This window comes from Rhinoraja longicauda, chromosome 38 (genome assembly GCF_053455715.1).
Source record: "Rhinoraja longicauda isolate Sanriku21f chromosome 38, sRhiLon1.1, whole genome shotgun sequence".
Taxonomy (NCBI): domain Eukaryota; kingdom Metazoa; phylum Chordata; class Chondrichthyes; order Rajiformes; family Arhynchobatidae; genus Rhinoraja; species Rhinoraja longicauda.
The window spans coordinates 9175267-9191165 of record NC_135990.1 but is presented as its reverse complement, the minus strand read 5'-3'; the positions used below and the strand labels follow the sequence as shown (position 1 = coordinate 9191165).

The window sequence follows — 15899 nt, the reverse complement described above, 5'->3', positions numbered from 1 at the left end:
CCTTCTCTCTCTCCCTCCCTCTTCTCCCTCCCTCCCTCCCTCCTTCCCCTCCTCCTTCCTTCCCTCCCTCCTTCTCTCCCCCCCTCTCTCCCCCCCTTCTCTCCCCCCCCCCTTCTCTCCCCCCCATTCTCTCCCCCCCTTCTCTCCCCCCTTCTCTCCTCCCTCTTTCCTCTCCCTCCCTTCTCTCCCTCCCCTTCTTCCCTCCCTCCCTCTCTCTCCCCCTTCCTTCCCCATTCTCCCCCTCCTCTCCTCTCTCTCCCCCCCCCTACTCTCTCTCCCCCTCCCTTCCTCCCCTCCCTCCCTCCCTCCTCCCCCTCCCTTCCCCCATCCTTCCTCCTCCCTTCCCCATCCTTCCTCCTCCCTTCCCCATCCTTCCTCCCTCTCCCCCTTCCTTCCCCCACTCCCCTTCCCCCCTCTCCCCTCCTTCTCTTCTCTCTCTCTCCACCCTCTCTCCCTTCCTCCCTCTCCCCCTCCCTCTATCTCTCCTTCCCCCTCCCTCCTCTCTCTCCCCCTTCCTATCCCCCATCTCCCCCTTCCTTCCCCCATCTCTCCCCACTCCCCCTCCTTCTCTTCCCTCTCTCCTCCCCCCCCCCAGGGAGATGATGCCCCCCATCCCACGTGCCCGCACTGACGATTGCTCCACCACCCCCTCCCCAGACGAGGACCCCGCTTCACCCGCATCGCCGCCCGCCCGCCCGACCGCAACCCCGGCGCGGCCCCCTCCCCGCGCCCGGCTTCGCCCAAGGTGGGGCCTCCCCTGGAGCCGGACCCCCGGGCCCCCGCGCCCGTGGCCAGCAGCTTCGTGGGGCTGCGTGTGGTGGCCAAGTGGTCCTCCAACGGGTACTCTACTCCGGAACCATCACCAGGGACGTGGGCGACGGGAAGTACAAGGTCCTGTTCGACGATGAGTACGAGTGTGAGGTGCCGGGGAAGGACATCCTGCTGTGTGACCCCATCCCCGTGCAGACCGAGGTCACCGCGCTCCTCCGACGATGAGTACTTCAGCGCAGGTACGTGAGGCGAACGTTCAATTAACATAGAAACATGGCAGGAGGAGGCCATTCAGCTCTTTGAGCCTGTACGCACCGCCATTCATTATGATCATGCCTGATCACAATGGACAATAGAACAATAGGTGCAGTAGGAGGCCATTCAGCCCTTTGAGCCTGTACGCACCGCCATTCAATGTGATCATGGCCCGATCACAACAGACAATAGGTGCAGGAGGAGGCCATTCGGCCCTTCGAGCCTGTACGCACCGCCATTCAATGTGATCATGGCTGATCATTCTCAATCAGTACCCCGTTCCTGCCTTCTCCCCATACCCCCTGACTCCGCTATCCTTAAGAGCTCTATCCAGCTCTCTCTTGAATGTATTCAGAGAATTGGCCTCCACTGCCTCTGAGGCAGAGAATTCCACAGATTCACAACTCTCTGACTGAAAAAGCTTTCCTCATCTCAGTTCTAAATGGCCCACCCCTTATTCTTAAACTGTGGCACCTTGTTCTGGACTCCCCCAACATTGGAAACATGTTTCCTTCCTCTAACGTGTCCAAACCCTTAATAATTTTATACGTTTCGATAGGATCTCTCATCCTTCTAAATTCCAGTTAATACAAGCCTAGTCGCTCCAGTCTTTCAATATATGACAGTCCCGCCATTCCGGAATTAACCTAGTAAACCTACGCTGCATGCCCTCAATAGCAAGATATCCTTCCTCAAATTTGGGAGACCACTGAAAGGAAGCATGCAGGTACAGCAGGCAGTGAAGAAAGCCAATGGAATGTTGGCCTTCATAACAAGAGGAGTTGAGTACAGGAGCAAAGAGGTCCTTCTGCAGTTGTACAGGGCCCTAGTGAGACCGCACCTGGAGTACTGTGTGCAGTTTTGGTCTCCAAATTTGAGGAAAGATATTCTTGCTATTGAGGGTGTGCCAGCGTAGGTTCACTAGGTTAATTTCCGGAATGGCGGGACTGTCGTATGTTGAAAGGCTGGAACAATTAGGCTTGTATACACTGGAATTTAGAAGGATGAGGGGGGATCTTATTGAAACATATGAGATAATTAGGGGATTGGACACATTAGAGGCAGGAAACATGTTCCCAATGTTGGGGGAGTCCAGAACCAGGGGCCCAAGTTTAAGAATAAGGGGTCTCCAAATTTGAGGAAGGATATTCTTGCTATTGAGGGCGTGCAGTGTAGGTTTACTAGGGGGTGGGTGGGTGACAGTTTAGGGCAGGGAGTGGGTGCTGGTTGGGTCAGAAGGTGGAGGGTGATGGTTTATGGCAGTGGGGTGGGGTGGGTGAGAGGGTGGGGTTTGGAACTCCATCCCCCACTCCATTCTGTAGGGTCTTGGCTGTTGCTGCATTTACAAGCCCCCCTCCCTCCCCGTGTGTCACCGCAGGGATAGTCCGGGCCATCGGAAGGAGCCTGACGAGTTCTTCTACTGCATCGAGAAGGACGGCGTGCAGAAGTGGTACAAGCGGATGTCTGTCATCCTCTCGCTGGAGCAGGGCAACCGGCTGAGGGAACAGTTCGGCCTCGACCCTGGCGAGCCCAACACCCCAGTGGCCATGGCTGCCGACATCAGCCTGGGTAAGTGGCAAACCTCTCCCCGCTCTCTCCCCACCACCATCCACCCCCCCTCCTCTCCCCACCACCATCCACCCCCTCCCCTCTCTCCCACACCACAATCCACCCCCCTCCCCTCTCTTCCCCACCCCTTCCCCTCTCTTCCCCACCCCCCTACCCCACCCTCTCTCCACCCCCTCCCCTATCTCCCCCACCTCTCCCCAGCCCCCCACCTCTACCCCCCTCTCTCCATCCCCTCCCCCTCTCTCCCCTACCCACTCCCCTATACACACCCTCTCTCCATCCCCCCCTGCTCTCTCTCCTCACCCCCTACCCACTCCCCCTCCCACCCCCTCTCCCCCACACCCCCCCCGCTCTCTCCTTCACCTCTCCCCACCCCCTCTCTCCATCCCCTCCCCACCACTCCCCACTCCCCCTACCTGACCCCCCTCCCAGCTCTCTCCCCACTTCCCAACCCACCCCCTCTCCCCACTTGCCTACCCCCCCCTCCCCTCCGCTCTCTCCCCCACCTCTCCCAACTCACCTCCCCACTCTCCACCCCCCTCTCCCCAATCCCCTATCCACTCCCCACCCCCCATCGGGCAAGAAGTATAGAAATGTGATAACACACACCTCCAGAGCTCCGGGTTCGGGGACCGTTTCTAGTTCGAGAGGTCACCGTTCATACCGCTGGGGTGTAAACTACCCAAGCGAAAAACGAGGTGCCGTTCCTCCAATTTGCGCTGGGCCTCACTCTGACAATGGAGGAGGCCCAGGACAGGAAGGTCAGTGCGGTACGTTGTTGGTGATGTGAGTGTGTTTGCCCGGCTGGTGGTAATGGTGGATTGGGACTTTAGATAGGATAGAACCTCAATCACAATTATACTTTATTAGCCAAGTGTGTTTTGCACAATACGGTGAATGTCATTTGCTGTACAGTCACGACAATAAAAAGCAACAGGACACACAAAATACATTTTAACATGAACATCCACCAGAGTGACTTCTCCGCAATCCTCACTGTGATCAGGCATGCGAATTTTCCGTGGATTTCCGCGTTTTAAAAATCCTTTTTGCGTGATTTCCGCGTTTTTTCACTGTGCCAAGATCGCGTTTACCAGTGGAGAAATCGGAGCGACTTGTGTAGACTTGTAATGAACACTAGGGTTCCGCTCGAGGTCAATAGACAATAGGTGCATGGAGGAGGCCATTCAGCCCTTCGAGCCAGCACCGCCATTCAATGCGATCATGGCTGATCATTCTCAATCAGTACCCCGTTCCTGCCTTCTCCCATACCCCCTCACTCCGCTATCCTTAAGAGCTCTATCCAGCTCTCTCTTGAAAGCATCCAACGAACTTGCCACCACTGCCTTCTGAGGCAGAGAATTCCACACCTTCACCACTCTCTGACTGAAAAAGTTCTTCCTCATCTCCGTTCTCAATGGCCTACCCCTTATTCTTAAACTGTGGCCCCTTGTTCTGGACTCCCCCAACATTGGGAACATGTTTCCTGCCTCTAATGTGTCCAATCCCCTAATTATCTTATATGTTTCAATAAGATCCCCCCTCATCCTTCTAAATTCCAGTGTATACAAGCCTAATTGCTCCAGCCTTTCAACGTACGACAGTCCCGCCATTCCCGGGAATTAACCTAGTGAACCTACGCTGCACGCCCTCAATAGCAAGAATGTCCTTCCTCAAATTTGGAGACCAAAACTGCACACAGTACTCTAGGTGCGGTCTCACCAGGGCCCGGTACAACTGTAGAAGGACCTCTTTGCTCCTATACTCAACTCCTCTTGTTATAAAGGCCAACATTCCATTGGCTTTCTTCACTGCCTGCTGTACCTGCATGCTTCCTTTCAGTGACTGATGCACTAGGACACCCAGATCTCGTTGAACATTCCCTCTTCCTAACTTGACACCATTCAGATAATAATCTGCCTTTCTATTCTTACTTCCAAAGTGAATAACCTCACACTTATCTACATTAAACTGCATCTGCCATGTCGCTAGAAGGTTCCGTGAAAAATCCCCCCCCCCCCCCCCCCCCCGGGCCTGGAAGTCTCCCCGAAAATGTGGCTCCTCGGCTGGGCAAGGCGGCCAATCTCGACCTCATCGGGACTTCCACGGCCGCCGATCGGTGGGTTGAATTTGCAACCTGCGGCCGGGACTCTGGAACTCCAGCCCAGCTGGAGCCGGCACGTCGATCCCCCTCGCCGAGCGACTTCCGTGGCCGGCTGGATAGACCAGCAAAGCCCTGGAACCAAGAGTGCCAGAAAATGGAACTGTAATGAGTAAATATTAAATCTAAGCGCAAAGATTAAATAACTAAAATGAATCAAGACGGGATTAAAATATAAGACGCAGCAGAAAAGCCAATTACCACCTTTTTGGGCTGATTATCAATTAGCATGCGAATTTGCTTCAGTATGTTATTCGTGTACAGTGACATATTCACATTATTTTGTAACTTTGAAATGCATTAAAAGAGGCTTGAAAGTGGTGATCTTGTGCGTAAATGCTCCAATGTTTAAGTCAAGTCAAGTCAATTTTATTTGTATAGCACATTTAAAAACAACCCACGTTGACCAAAGTGCTGCACATCTGTACGCCTCGTGAAAGTGCTTGCTCTTTCCCCCGTCATTTTGTTACCTCTCTCACATGGCTGCTGTGATAGAATGGCGGGGCAAAAAAACGTTCAACCTCTTCACTTCTTTGTCGGTGTTGCCCCCCTCCCACCCCCCCCTCCCCCCCCCCCCCCCCATGCAGATAACCTGGTGGAAGGGAAGAGGAAGAGGAGGGGCAACTCTGGGCCCAACACCCCCACCCGCAAACCAGCGGACAGCCCCCCGGACCCCCACCCTGTCGGGAAGAGGAAGCTGCTCAGCTCTGACGAGGAACGGTCTCCGGCAAAGCGCGGCCGCAAGCCGGGCCTCCGGCAAATCCGGTAACTTCCGGCACTGCAGGCCGGGTCTGGTGGAGTTTAGAGATACGTAGGCATGTTGACACGTGGGCAGATAGGCACGTAGGCACACTGACACACTGATACATAGACACACTGCACATAGACACACTGACATACTGGCACGTAGACACGTGGGCACGTAGGCACATAGATACACTGACACTTTAAGAATAAGGGGTAGGCCATTTAGAACGAGATGAGGAAAAACCTTTTCAGTCAGAGAGTTGTGAATCTGTGGAATTCTCTGCCTCAGAGGGCAGTGGAGGCCAATTCTCTGAATGCATTCAAGAGAGAGCTGGATAGAGCTCTTAAGGATAGCGGAGTCAGGGGGTATGGGGAGAAGGCAGGAACGGGGTACTGATTGAGAATGAATCAGCCATGATCACATTGAATGGCGGTGCTGGCTCGAAGGGCCGAATGGCCTCCTACTGCACCTATTGTCTATTGAAAGATACAGCTGGGAAACTGCCCAGTCGGCCCGCTGAGTCCACGCCGACCATCGATTGGCCATTCACACTAGCTCTATGCTATCCCACTTTCTCATCCACTCCCTGCACACCAGGGGCAATTAACCTACAAACCCGCACGTCTTTGGGATGTGGGAGGAAACCGGAGCGCCCAGAGAAAACCCACGCAGGTCACGGGGAGAACGTGCAAACTCCGCACAGACAGCGCCCGAGGCCGGGATCAAACCCGGGTCTCCGGCGCTGTGAGGCAGCAGCTCCACCCGCTGCGCCACCGCGCCGCCCTGAATAGATGGCGGATTGGAATCGGGGTGCAGTGGGAATGTGGAGCTCGTTCCCACGTGGAGAGGGGGCTGGAATACGTGAGGGTGGGGGGGGCTGGAATGGTGGGGGAGGGGGAGGGGCGTGGGGGGAGAGGCGGCTGGAATGCTGGGGGGTGGGGGTGGGGGAGCGGCGTGGGGGGGGCGTGTGCGCGCCGGGTGAGGTCCGGTTCTGGGTGGGGGTCTGATGCGCGTTTGGATCCGTGGTGTGGGCGTGTCAGTTCCGTGTTGTGGACACGGGGAGTATCCGATCTGGGTTCCATGTTGTAAGCGTGTCTGATCCATGTTGTTGCATGTTGTGGGTGTGAAAGATCCATGCTGTGGGCGTGTCTGATCCGTGTTATGTGTTATTGCGTGCACTGCATGTCTGGTCCATGTTATTACATGCGCTGGGCGTGTCTGATCCGTGTTATTGCATGTTCTGGGCATGTCTGATCCACGTTGTTGCGTGCGCTGGGCGTGTGTGATCCGTGTCGTTGCGTGTTGCAGGCATCTGCAAGCCGGGCGTGATAGCCAGCCCCCCAGAGAGGGAGAGGGAGCAGGAGGGGGAGGGGGGCTGTGGGGTCCTGGAGCCGTCGCTGGAGAGCCAGCACGGACCCATCCCCAAAAACCCCACCCTCTTCGTGGGGTACGCCTTCATCCTCACCGCGGCCACGCAGACCGACCGGCAGAGCAACAAGCCACCCGTGCCACACGGCACCTCCGGCAGCACCGAGGACGAGGGTGAGTGAAGACCCCCACCCCCACAAACTCCCCACTCCCCCTCCCCCACTCCCCCCTCCCCAATCCCACTCCCCCTCCCTACCCCCACTCCCACTCCCCCTCCCCACCCCCCCTCCCCACTCCCCTCCCCAATCCCACTCCCCCTCCCCACCCCCCATCCCCACCCCCACTCCCGCCCCACACCCCCACTCCCCCTCCCCACTCCCCTCCCCAATCCCACTCCCCCTCCCCACCCCCCATCCCCATCCCCACTCCCACTCCCCCTCCCCACCCCCACTCCCGCCCCACACCCCCACTCCCCCTCCCCACTCCCCTCCCCAATCCCACTCCCCCTCCCCACCCCCACTCCCCCTCCCCACTCCCCTCCCCACCCCCCCATCCCCATCCCCACTCCCACTCCCCCCTCCCACTCCCCTCCCCAATCCCACTCCCCCTCCCCACCCCCCATCCCCATCCCCACTCCCACTCCCCCCTCCCACTCCACCACCCCCACTCCCGCCCCACACCCCCATCCACACCCCACAAACTCCACCTTCCCCCCCTCCCCATCCCACACCCCCTCCCCATCCCCCCCACACACCACACCACCATCGACTCTACCTCCCTCCCTCCACTATCCCCTACTCCCCACTTCCCCCTTCTACTTCACCTATCCCCACTCCCCCTCTACCACCTCCCCCTGACTGACTCGCCACTGCCCACTCCCACAAACGACATCTTCCTCCCCCCCCATTCCCCAATCTCCCCACGTCCCGACCCCCATCCCCCCTCCCCAACTCCCTCCTCCCCACTCCCACAAACTCTACCTTCCTCCCCTCCTCCAACATCCCCCCCTCCCACATCCCTCTCCACAATCTCCCCCTCCTCCAGACTGTAGATCGCGGCTGGTCTCTTGTTCCCTCCTAACCCCGTTCTCCTGCCTTCCCCCCGTAACCCCTGCCCCCCCCCGGTAACCCCTGCCCCCTGCACTGCCCCGTGGTGGAAGTGACTGTGCCTGTGTTTTGCCCCCAGAGTACGTAGAGACCGCGGCCTACAACAAGCAGTACACTGAGGCCCAGCTCCGAGCTGGAGGGGGATACATCCTACATGATTTCAACGAAGCCCAGGTGAGACCCTCTTGCCCAGAGCAGGGGAATCGAGAGCCCGTAGGACATGGGTTTAAGGTGAGGGGGGATAGATTGAATCGGAGCCCATTGTTCCACAGAGGGTGGTGGGCGTATGGAAGGAGGTAGTTGAGGTAGATACTACCATTAGCGCTTAACAAATATTTTGTGTAAGAAAATAACTGCAGATGCTGGTACAAATCGAAGGTATTTATTCACAAAATGCTGGAGTAACTCAGCGGGACAGGCAGCATCTCAGGAGAGAAGGAATGGGTGACGTTTCGGGCCGAGACCCTTCTTCAGAAATATTAAGAACTATTTTGACAGGTTCTTAAAAGTGAGAGGAGCAGAATTAGGCCATTCGGCCCATCAAGTCTACTCTGCCATTCAATCATGGCTGATCTATCTCTCCCTCCTAACCCCATTCTCCTGCCTTCTCCCCATAACCCCTGACACCCGCACTGATCAAGAATCTATCTGTCTCTGGCTTAAAAATATCCACTGGCTTGGCCCCCACGGCCTTCTGTGGCAAAGAATCCCACAGATTCACCACCCTCTGACTTAAGATGGTGAATTAAACTCAAGCTTCATTTGCTCCCCTTGGATGGCACAAATAGAAAAATAGGTGGAGGATTAGGCCATTCGGCCCTTTGAGCCAGCACCACCATTCAATGTGATCATGGTTGATCATTCTCAATCAGTACCCCGTTCCTGCCTTCTCCCCATACCCCCTGACTCCGCTATCCTTAAGAGCTCTATCTAGCTCTGTTGAAAAATGTGTCCCTGAACATTTTAGAGATACAGCGCGGAAACAGGCCCTTCGGCCCACCGGGTCCGCACTGCCCAGCGATCCCCGCACACTAACACTATCCTACACGTATTAGGGACAATTTTTACATTTTACCGAGCCAATTAACCTACAAACCTGTACGTCTTTGGAGTGTGGGAGGAAACCGAAGATCTCGGAGAAAACCCACGGGGAGAACGTACAAACTCCGTACAGACGGCGCCCGTAGTTGGGAGGGAACCCGGGTCTCAGGCGCTGCGTTCGCTGTAAGGCGGCAACTCTACCGCTGCGCCACCGCGCCGAGTTCTGGTGAGTGAGGGCAGGGAGCTGATCTAGAAGGTGTTGCTTGTTGTGTTTCAGTGCAAGGCTGCCTACCAGTGCGTGCTGATCGCAGACCAGCACTGCCGAACCAAGAAGTACTTCCTCTGCATTGCCAGTGGGGTGCCGTGCGTGTCCAACCTCTGGGTCCGTGACAGCTGCCTCTCCAACCAGCTGCAGCCCTACAACAACTACATGCTGCCCGCTGGCTACAGTGTGGAGGCAGACCGCATCCTGGAGTGGTGAGACAACCCCTCACACTGCCCCCCCGACCCTGCCCCTCCCCCTCACACTGCCCACCCGACCCTGCCCCACCCGACCCTGCCCCACCCGACCCTGCCCCTCCCCCTCACACTGCCCACCCCCCACACTGCCCCACCCGACCCTGCCCCTCCCCTCACACTACCCACCCGACCCTGCCCACCCGACCCTGCCCCTCCCCCTCACACTGCCCCACTCGACCCTGCCCCTCCCCCTCACACTGCCCCACCCGACCTTGCCCCTCCCCCTCACACTGCCCCACCTGACCCTGACCCTCCCCCTCACACTGCCCCACCCGACCCTGCCCCACCCCCTCACACACTGCCCCCCCCTCACACTGCCCTCCCCCTCACACTGCCCCACCCGGGCAACCTCTTCCCCCCCCCCCCCTCACACTGCCCACCCAACCCTGCCCCTCCCCCCTCACACTGCCCCTCCCCCGGGCATCCTCCCCCCCCCTCACACTGCCCCACCTGACCCTGCCCCTCCCCCTCACACTGCCCCACCCGACCCTGCCCCCCCCTCACACTGCCCACCCCCCCCCCCCCTCACACTGTCCCTCACACCCCTTCGCTCTTCCCCCCTCCCCGCCTGACCACAAACCTGGATCAGAACCTCAATTACACTGAACCTGTCGATCTCTGCTACTGATTCCCCCCCCTGCTTCCTCATGCACCCACTCTCCCCCCAAATTGACTTTTCCCTCTCTCCCTCTCCCCTCCCTCCCTTCCTCTCCCCTCTCTCTCCCTCCCACCTACTCCCCTCTCCTATTCGCCCTCTCTCCCCGTCTCTCTCTCTCTGTCCCTGTCTCTCTCTCCCCCTGTGTGTGTGTGTCTCTCTCCCCCCGTGTCTCTCTCTCCCCCCCTGTGTCTCCCTCTCTCTCTCTCTCTCTCTCTCTCTCCCTCCCCCCGTGTCTCTCTCCCCCGTGTCCCTCTCCCCCTGTGTCTGTCTCTCGCCCCTGTGACTCTCCCCGTCTCTCTCTCTCCCTCCTTTTATCTCTCTCTCTCTCTCTCTCTCGCTTTCTCTCTCCCCCTGACTCTCTTTCTCTCTCCCCTGTGTCTCTCTCCCCTGTGTCTCTCTCCCCTGTGTCTCTCTCCCCTGTGTCTCTCTCCCCTGTGTCTCTCTCCCCTGTGTCTCTCTCCCCTGTGTCTCTCTCCCCTGTCTCTCTCCCTCTTTCTCTCTCCCTCTCTCTCTCTCTCCCCCTCTCTCTCTCTCTCTCCCCCTCTCTCTCTCTCTCTCTCTCTCTCTCCCCCCCATTCTCTCTCTCTCTCTCTCTCTCTCTCTCCCTCTCTCTCCCCCTGTGTCTCTCTCTCCCCCTGTGTCTCTCTCTCCCCCCCCTCTCCCTCTCTCTCCCCCTGTGTCTCTCTCTCACCCTGTGTCTCTCTCTCCCCCCCCTCTCTCTCTCTCTCCCCCTGTGTCTCTCTCTCCCCCTGTGTCTCTCCCCCCCCCCTCTTCCCCCAGGCACCCGCGGACGAGCCCGTTCAAGAACATGAAGCTGCTGCTGGTGTCCGACAAACAAGAGACCTTCCTCAGCCTGTGGCCCGAGATTCTCATGATGGGCGGGGCGACGTCGGTGAGGCAGCACAACCCCGGCACGCACAACAAGGGTGAGAGAGGGGGGACCCTGGGGTTGGGGGGGGGGGGGGTGGGGGAGAGACCCTGGGGTGGGGGAAACGCTCGTTGAAAATCTCTCTTCTACAGCAGGCACTCGGGCAAATGCGTAAACCCAAACTGTACCTGAATCACACAAATCTATCAAAGATAACTGTGCAAACACAAAATAACAAGACATAGAAACATAAGAACACGAGAACCAGACACCTTGGTCGTTCCACCTCTGCTCTGGTAGTTTAAGCACCTTTCCCAAATCATCCCCATCTCCCACAAAATGTTTTAATCTCCGACTTCCTCTAGAAACAGAAAATAGGTGCAGGAGGAGGCCATTTGGCCCTTCGAGCCAGCACCGCCATTCATTGTGATCATGGCTGACCATCCACAATCAGTACCCCGTGCCTGCCTTCTCCCCATATCCCTTGATTCCACTAGCCCCTCGAGCTCTATCCAACTCTCTCTTTTAAATTCATCCAGTGAATTGGCCTCCACTGCCCTCTGTGGCAGAGAATTCCACAAATTCACAACTCTCAGACTGAAGAAGGGTCTCGACCCGAAACGTCACCCATTCCTTCTCCTGAGATGCTGCCTGACCTGCTGAGTTAGTCCAGCATTTTGTGAAACCATTAATATAAGTCACTTGCTTTCGGGGAAACGCATCAATTTACCTCGAGTGGATTCAAAACTTTTCCTACTTTCACACGCACCCATGTAAGGAGTTGTTATTAAGAAAGAAACTTTCTTTATCTCTTGTATACGAGCAATCTCGCAGCTGCACGAGCTTGCTCTACTGTTTTAATACACATGGCTCACACAGTCAGAGAAGGGAGTAGGGGAGTAATTTAAGAACAAGACCCCTGTACTCCTCTGTCTACTCCCTATCACTCCTAGAGGGACAAACACGTTCCATTCCCAAGGATAACATTTCTGCCACAAGCATCCATCTTACTGCTTTCTACTGACAATAAGCATCCATTTTATATTAGCTAAGGCAACAACAAAAGAAACCATCTCAACTATCTACAACAAAATATCAATATCTCTAATGAACTATATCAGCTAATCGCATAGATTCTCATTGTGAGCATTCTTCTAAACTCCAGCGAGTACAGGCCCAGTGCTGACAAACGCTCATCGTACGTTAACCCACTCATTCCTGGGATCGTTCGCGTAAACCTCCTCTGGACCCTCTCCAGAGCCAGCACATCCTTCCTCAGAAATGGGGCCCAAAGTTCAAGGTTTCAGGGTCAGTTTTCTTGTAACATGTGCACCAATTAACTCAGATTTCACTGTACCTTAATGGGTACCTTAAATGTGGAGAGGGTGTTTCCACTAGTGGGAGAGTCTAGGATTCGAATCCTAGGATGCCTTAGAATTAAAGGACGTTCTTTTAGGAAGGAGATGAGGAGAAATTTCTTTAGTCAAAGGGTGGTGAACCTGTGGAATTCTTTGCCACTTCTGTGGAGGCCAAGTCAGTGGATATTTTTAAGGCCGAGATTCTTGATTAGTACGGGTTAGTCACAGGTTATGGGGAGAAGGCAGGAGAATGGTATTTATTTCACAAGATGCTGGAGTAACTCAGTAGGTCAGGCAGCATCTCAGGAGAGAAGGAATGGATGACGTTTCGGGTCGAGACCCTTCTTCAGAATTGGGGAATGGGGTTAAGAGGGAGAGATAGATCAGCCATGATTGAATGGCGGAGTAGACATGATGGGCCGAATGGCCTAATTCTATTCCTGTCACTTCTGACCTTTGACAGAGAGTGAAGCTGCCTCTAACCTGTGCTTGTCTACCTGTCCTTGTAACTGAAGGGGTTGAGGTTTGGCACCTGTAACCGAGTGGTGCTTAACCTTAAACTCTATTTCCTCTCAGCTCAACTTACCCAGATCAAGCAATAGACAATAGGTGCAGGAGGAGGCCATTCGGCCCTTCGAGCCAGCACCACCATTCAATGTGATCATGGCTGATCACTCTCAATCAGAAACCCGTTCCTGCCTTCTCCCCTGACTCCGCTATCCTTAAGAGCTCTATCTAGCTCTCTCTTGAATGCATTCAGAGAATTGGCCTCCACTGACTTCTGAGGCAGAGAATTCCACAGATTTACAACTCTCTGACTGAAAAAGTTTTTCCTCATCTCAGTTCTAAATGGCCTACCCCTTATTCTTAAACTGTGGCCCCTTGTTCTGGACTCCCCCAACATTGGGAACATGTTTCCTGCCTCTAACGTGTCCAACCCCTTAATAATCTTATACGTTTCGATAAGATCTCCTCTCATCCTTCTAAATTCCAGTGTATACAAGCCTAGTCGCTCCAGTCTTTCAACATATGACAGTCCCGCCATTCCGGGAATTAACCTAGTAAACCTACGCTGCACACCCTCAATAGCAAGAATATCCTTCCTCAAATTTGGAGACCAAAACTGCACACAGTACTCCAGGTGAGGTCTCACTAGGGCCCTGTACAAGTGCAGAAGGACCTCTTTGCTCCTATACTCAACTCCTCTTGTTATGAAGGCCAACATTTCATTGGCTTTCTTCACTGCCTGCTGTACCTGCATGCTTCCTTTCAGTGACTGATGCACTAGGACACCCAGATCACTAACTTGACACCATTCAGATAATGCTCTGCCTTCCTATTCTTACCACCAAAGTGGATAACCTCACACTTATCCACATTAAACTGCATCTGCCATGCATCCGCCCACTCACACAACCTGTCCAAGTCACCCTGCAACCTCATAGCATCTTCCTCACAGTTCACACTGCCACCCAGCTTTGTATCATCGGCAAATTTGCTAATGGTACTTTTAATCCCTTCATCCAAGTCATTAATGCATATTGTAAATAGCTGCGGTCCCAGCACCGAGCCTTGCGGTACCCCACTAGTTACTGCCTGCCATTCTGAAAGGGACCCATTTATCCCCACTCTTTGCTTTCTTTCTGTCAACCAATTTTCTATCCATGTCAGTAACCTATGTGCCTTAATTTTACCCACTAATCTCCTATGTGGAACCTTGTCAAAGGCTTTCTGAAAGTCAAGGTACACCACATCCACCGGCTCTCCCCCGTCAATTTTCCTAGTTACATCCTCGAAGAATTCCAGAAGATTAGTCAAGCATGATTTTCCCTTCGTAAATCCATGCTGACTTGGAACGATCCTGTTACTGCGATCCAAATGCTCCGCAATTTCGTCTTTTATAATTGACTCCAGCATCTTCCCCACCACTGATGTCAGACTAACTGGTCTATAATTTCCCGTTTTCTCTCTCCCATCTTTCTTAAAAATGGTTAAGAATGGTTCTCCATCTTATTAAGTGTGGAGTCCCATGACATTCTCCCAGATGAGTTGAGGTACCTGCCTTACATTGGTTTACAAGAGATTACAAAAATCACCAAGAACCCCACCATTATTAATAGCTTACAAATATGGACGAGCTCCCATTTATTTATTTATTTATTTATTTTCTTGCACTGCAAGCTGCCCAAGAGAGTCTGTGTTGAAAATGTGGTCGTAGAGGCTGCTGGATGTAACTGCGGAAAGGATTTAGAGATGGAGAGAAGCAAAGAGGACTGGTCTTGTTTTGCCTTCCGATCACTTCTGATCTTTGACAGAGAGTGACGCTCCCTCTACCTTGTCTTGTACCCAGCCTCGACCCTTCCTTGCAGCAGAGGGGGTTGGGGTTTGGCACGTGTGGCTGGGTGGGTGATATCCCATCTTGGGACGTCCTGAGCCGGAGGGACACTGTGCGGCGGGGGGGTGCAGAGACTGGGCACCTGGCGTTACTGATGGCACCTTCCTCTCTCTCTCTGCGCACAGATGTGCCGATGGGAATCTTTGACGTGATGGTGACTGACCCCTCGTGCCCGCCCTCGCTGCTGAAGTGCGCGGAGGCCCTGTCGGTGCCCGTGGTCTCGCAGGAGTGGATCATCCAGAGCCTGGTGACCGGACAGAGAGTCACTCAGCACAGCCACCCCACCTACAAACACACCTACAAGCCCAGCTAAAAGGAAACCCCCCCTCCCCCCCCCCCCCACCTCCTCCTCCAGCTCCCCTTCCTCGATTCCCCATCCCATCTCCTCCCTCCCTCTCCCCCCCTTCCTCACCCCCCTCCCTCACCCCCCTCTCCTCCCTCCCTCTCCCTCTCCCTCTCCCCATCCCATCTCCTCCCTCCCTCTCCCCCTCCCTTCCTCACCCCCACTCCCCATCCCATCTCCTCCCTCCCTCTCCCTCTCCCCCTGCCTTCCTCACCCCCTCTCCCCATCCCATCTCCTCCCTCCCCCTCCCCTCCTCACCCCCTCTCCCCATCCCATCTCCTCCCTCCCTCTCCCTCTCCCCCTGCCTTCCTCACCCCCTGCCTTCCTCACCCCCTCTCCCCACCCCATCTCCTCCCTCCTCCCTCCCCCTCCTCACCCCCTCCCCTCCTCACCTCCTCTCCCCATCCCATCTCCTCCCTCCCTCTCCTCCTCACCCCCTATCCCCCCCAGCTCCCCTTCCTCGATATCCCATCTCCTCCCTCCCCTCCTCACCCCCTCCCTTCCTCACCCCCATCCCCTCTCCTCACCCCATCTCCCCCTCCCCTCCTCACCCCCATCCCCTCTCCTCCCCCCCTTCCTCACCCCCCTCCCCATCCCCTCTCCTCACCCCCCCTTCGTTTCCCTTTCTCTGTACTGTCGTTTTACATTTTAGAAGCTTTTAACTGTGCGTGTTTGTAACTGCATGTATGAAAAATGTACATAGTTTTATCGGTTTCATTTTTATTAAAAAATAACAATA

The 15899-nt window shown here is 55.4% G+C and overlaps 1 protein-coding gene across 1 annotated transcript in view; it reads left to right on the top strand.

Moving 5' to 3' along the window:
* Positions 1-15899, top strand: part of tp53bp1 (tumor protein p53 binding protein, 1) — a 99627-nt gene extending 83728 nt beyond the window's left edge. The window contains 12 exon segments of the mRNA XM_078429838.1: positions 596-792; positions 795-842; positions 845-987; positions 989-1014; positions 2411-2595; positions 5344-5521; positions 6635-6693; positions 6813-7046; positions 8058-8152; positions 9297-9496; positions 10977-11122; positions 14943-15899. Of these exon segments, the coding sequence (XP_078285964.1) occupies positions 596-792; positions 795-842; positions 845-987; positions 989-1014; positions 2411-2595; positions 5344-5521; positions 6635-6693; positions 6813-7046; positions 8058-8152; positions 9297-9496; positions 10977-11122; positions 14943-15130 (1699 nt within the window). The 3' untranslated portion in view covers positions 15131-15899.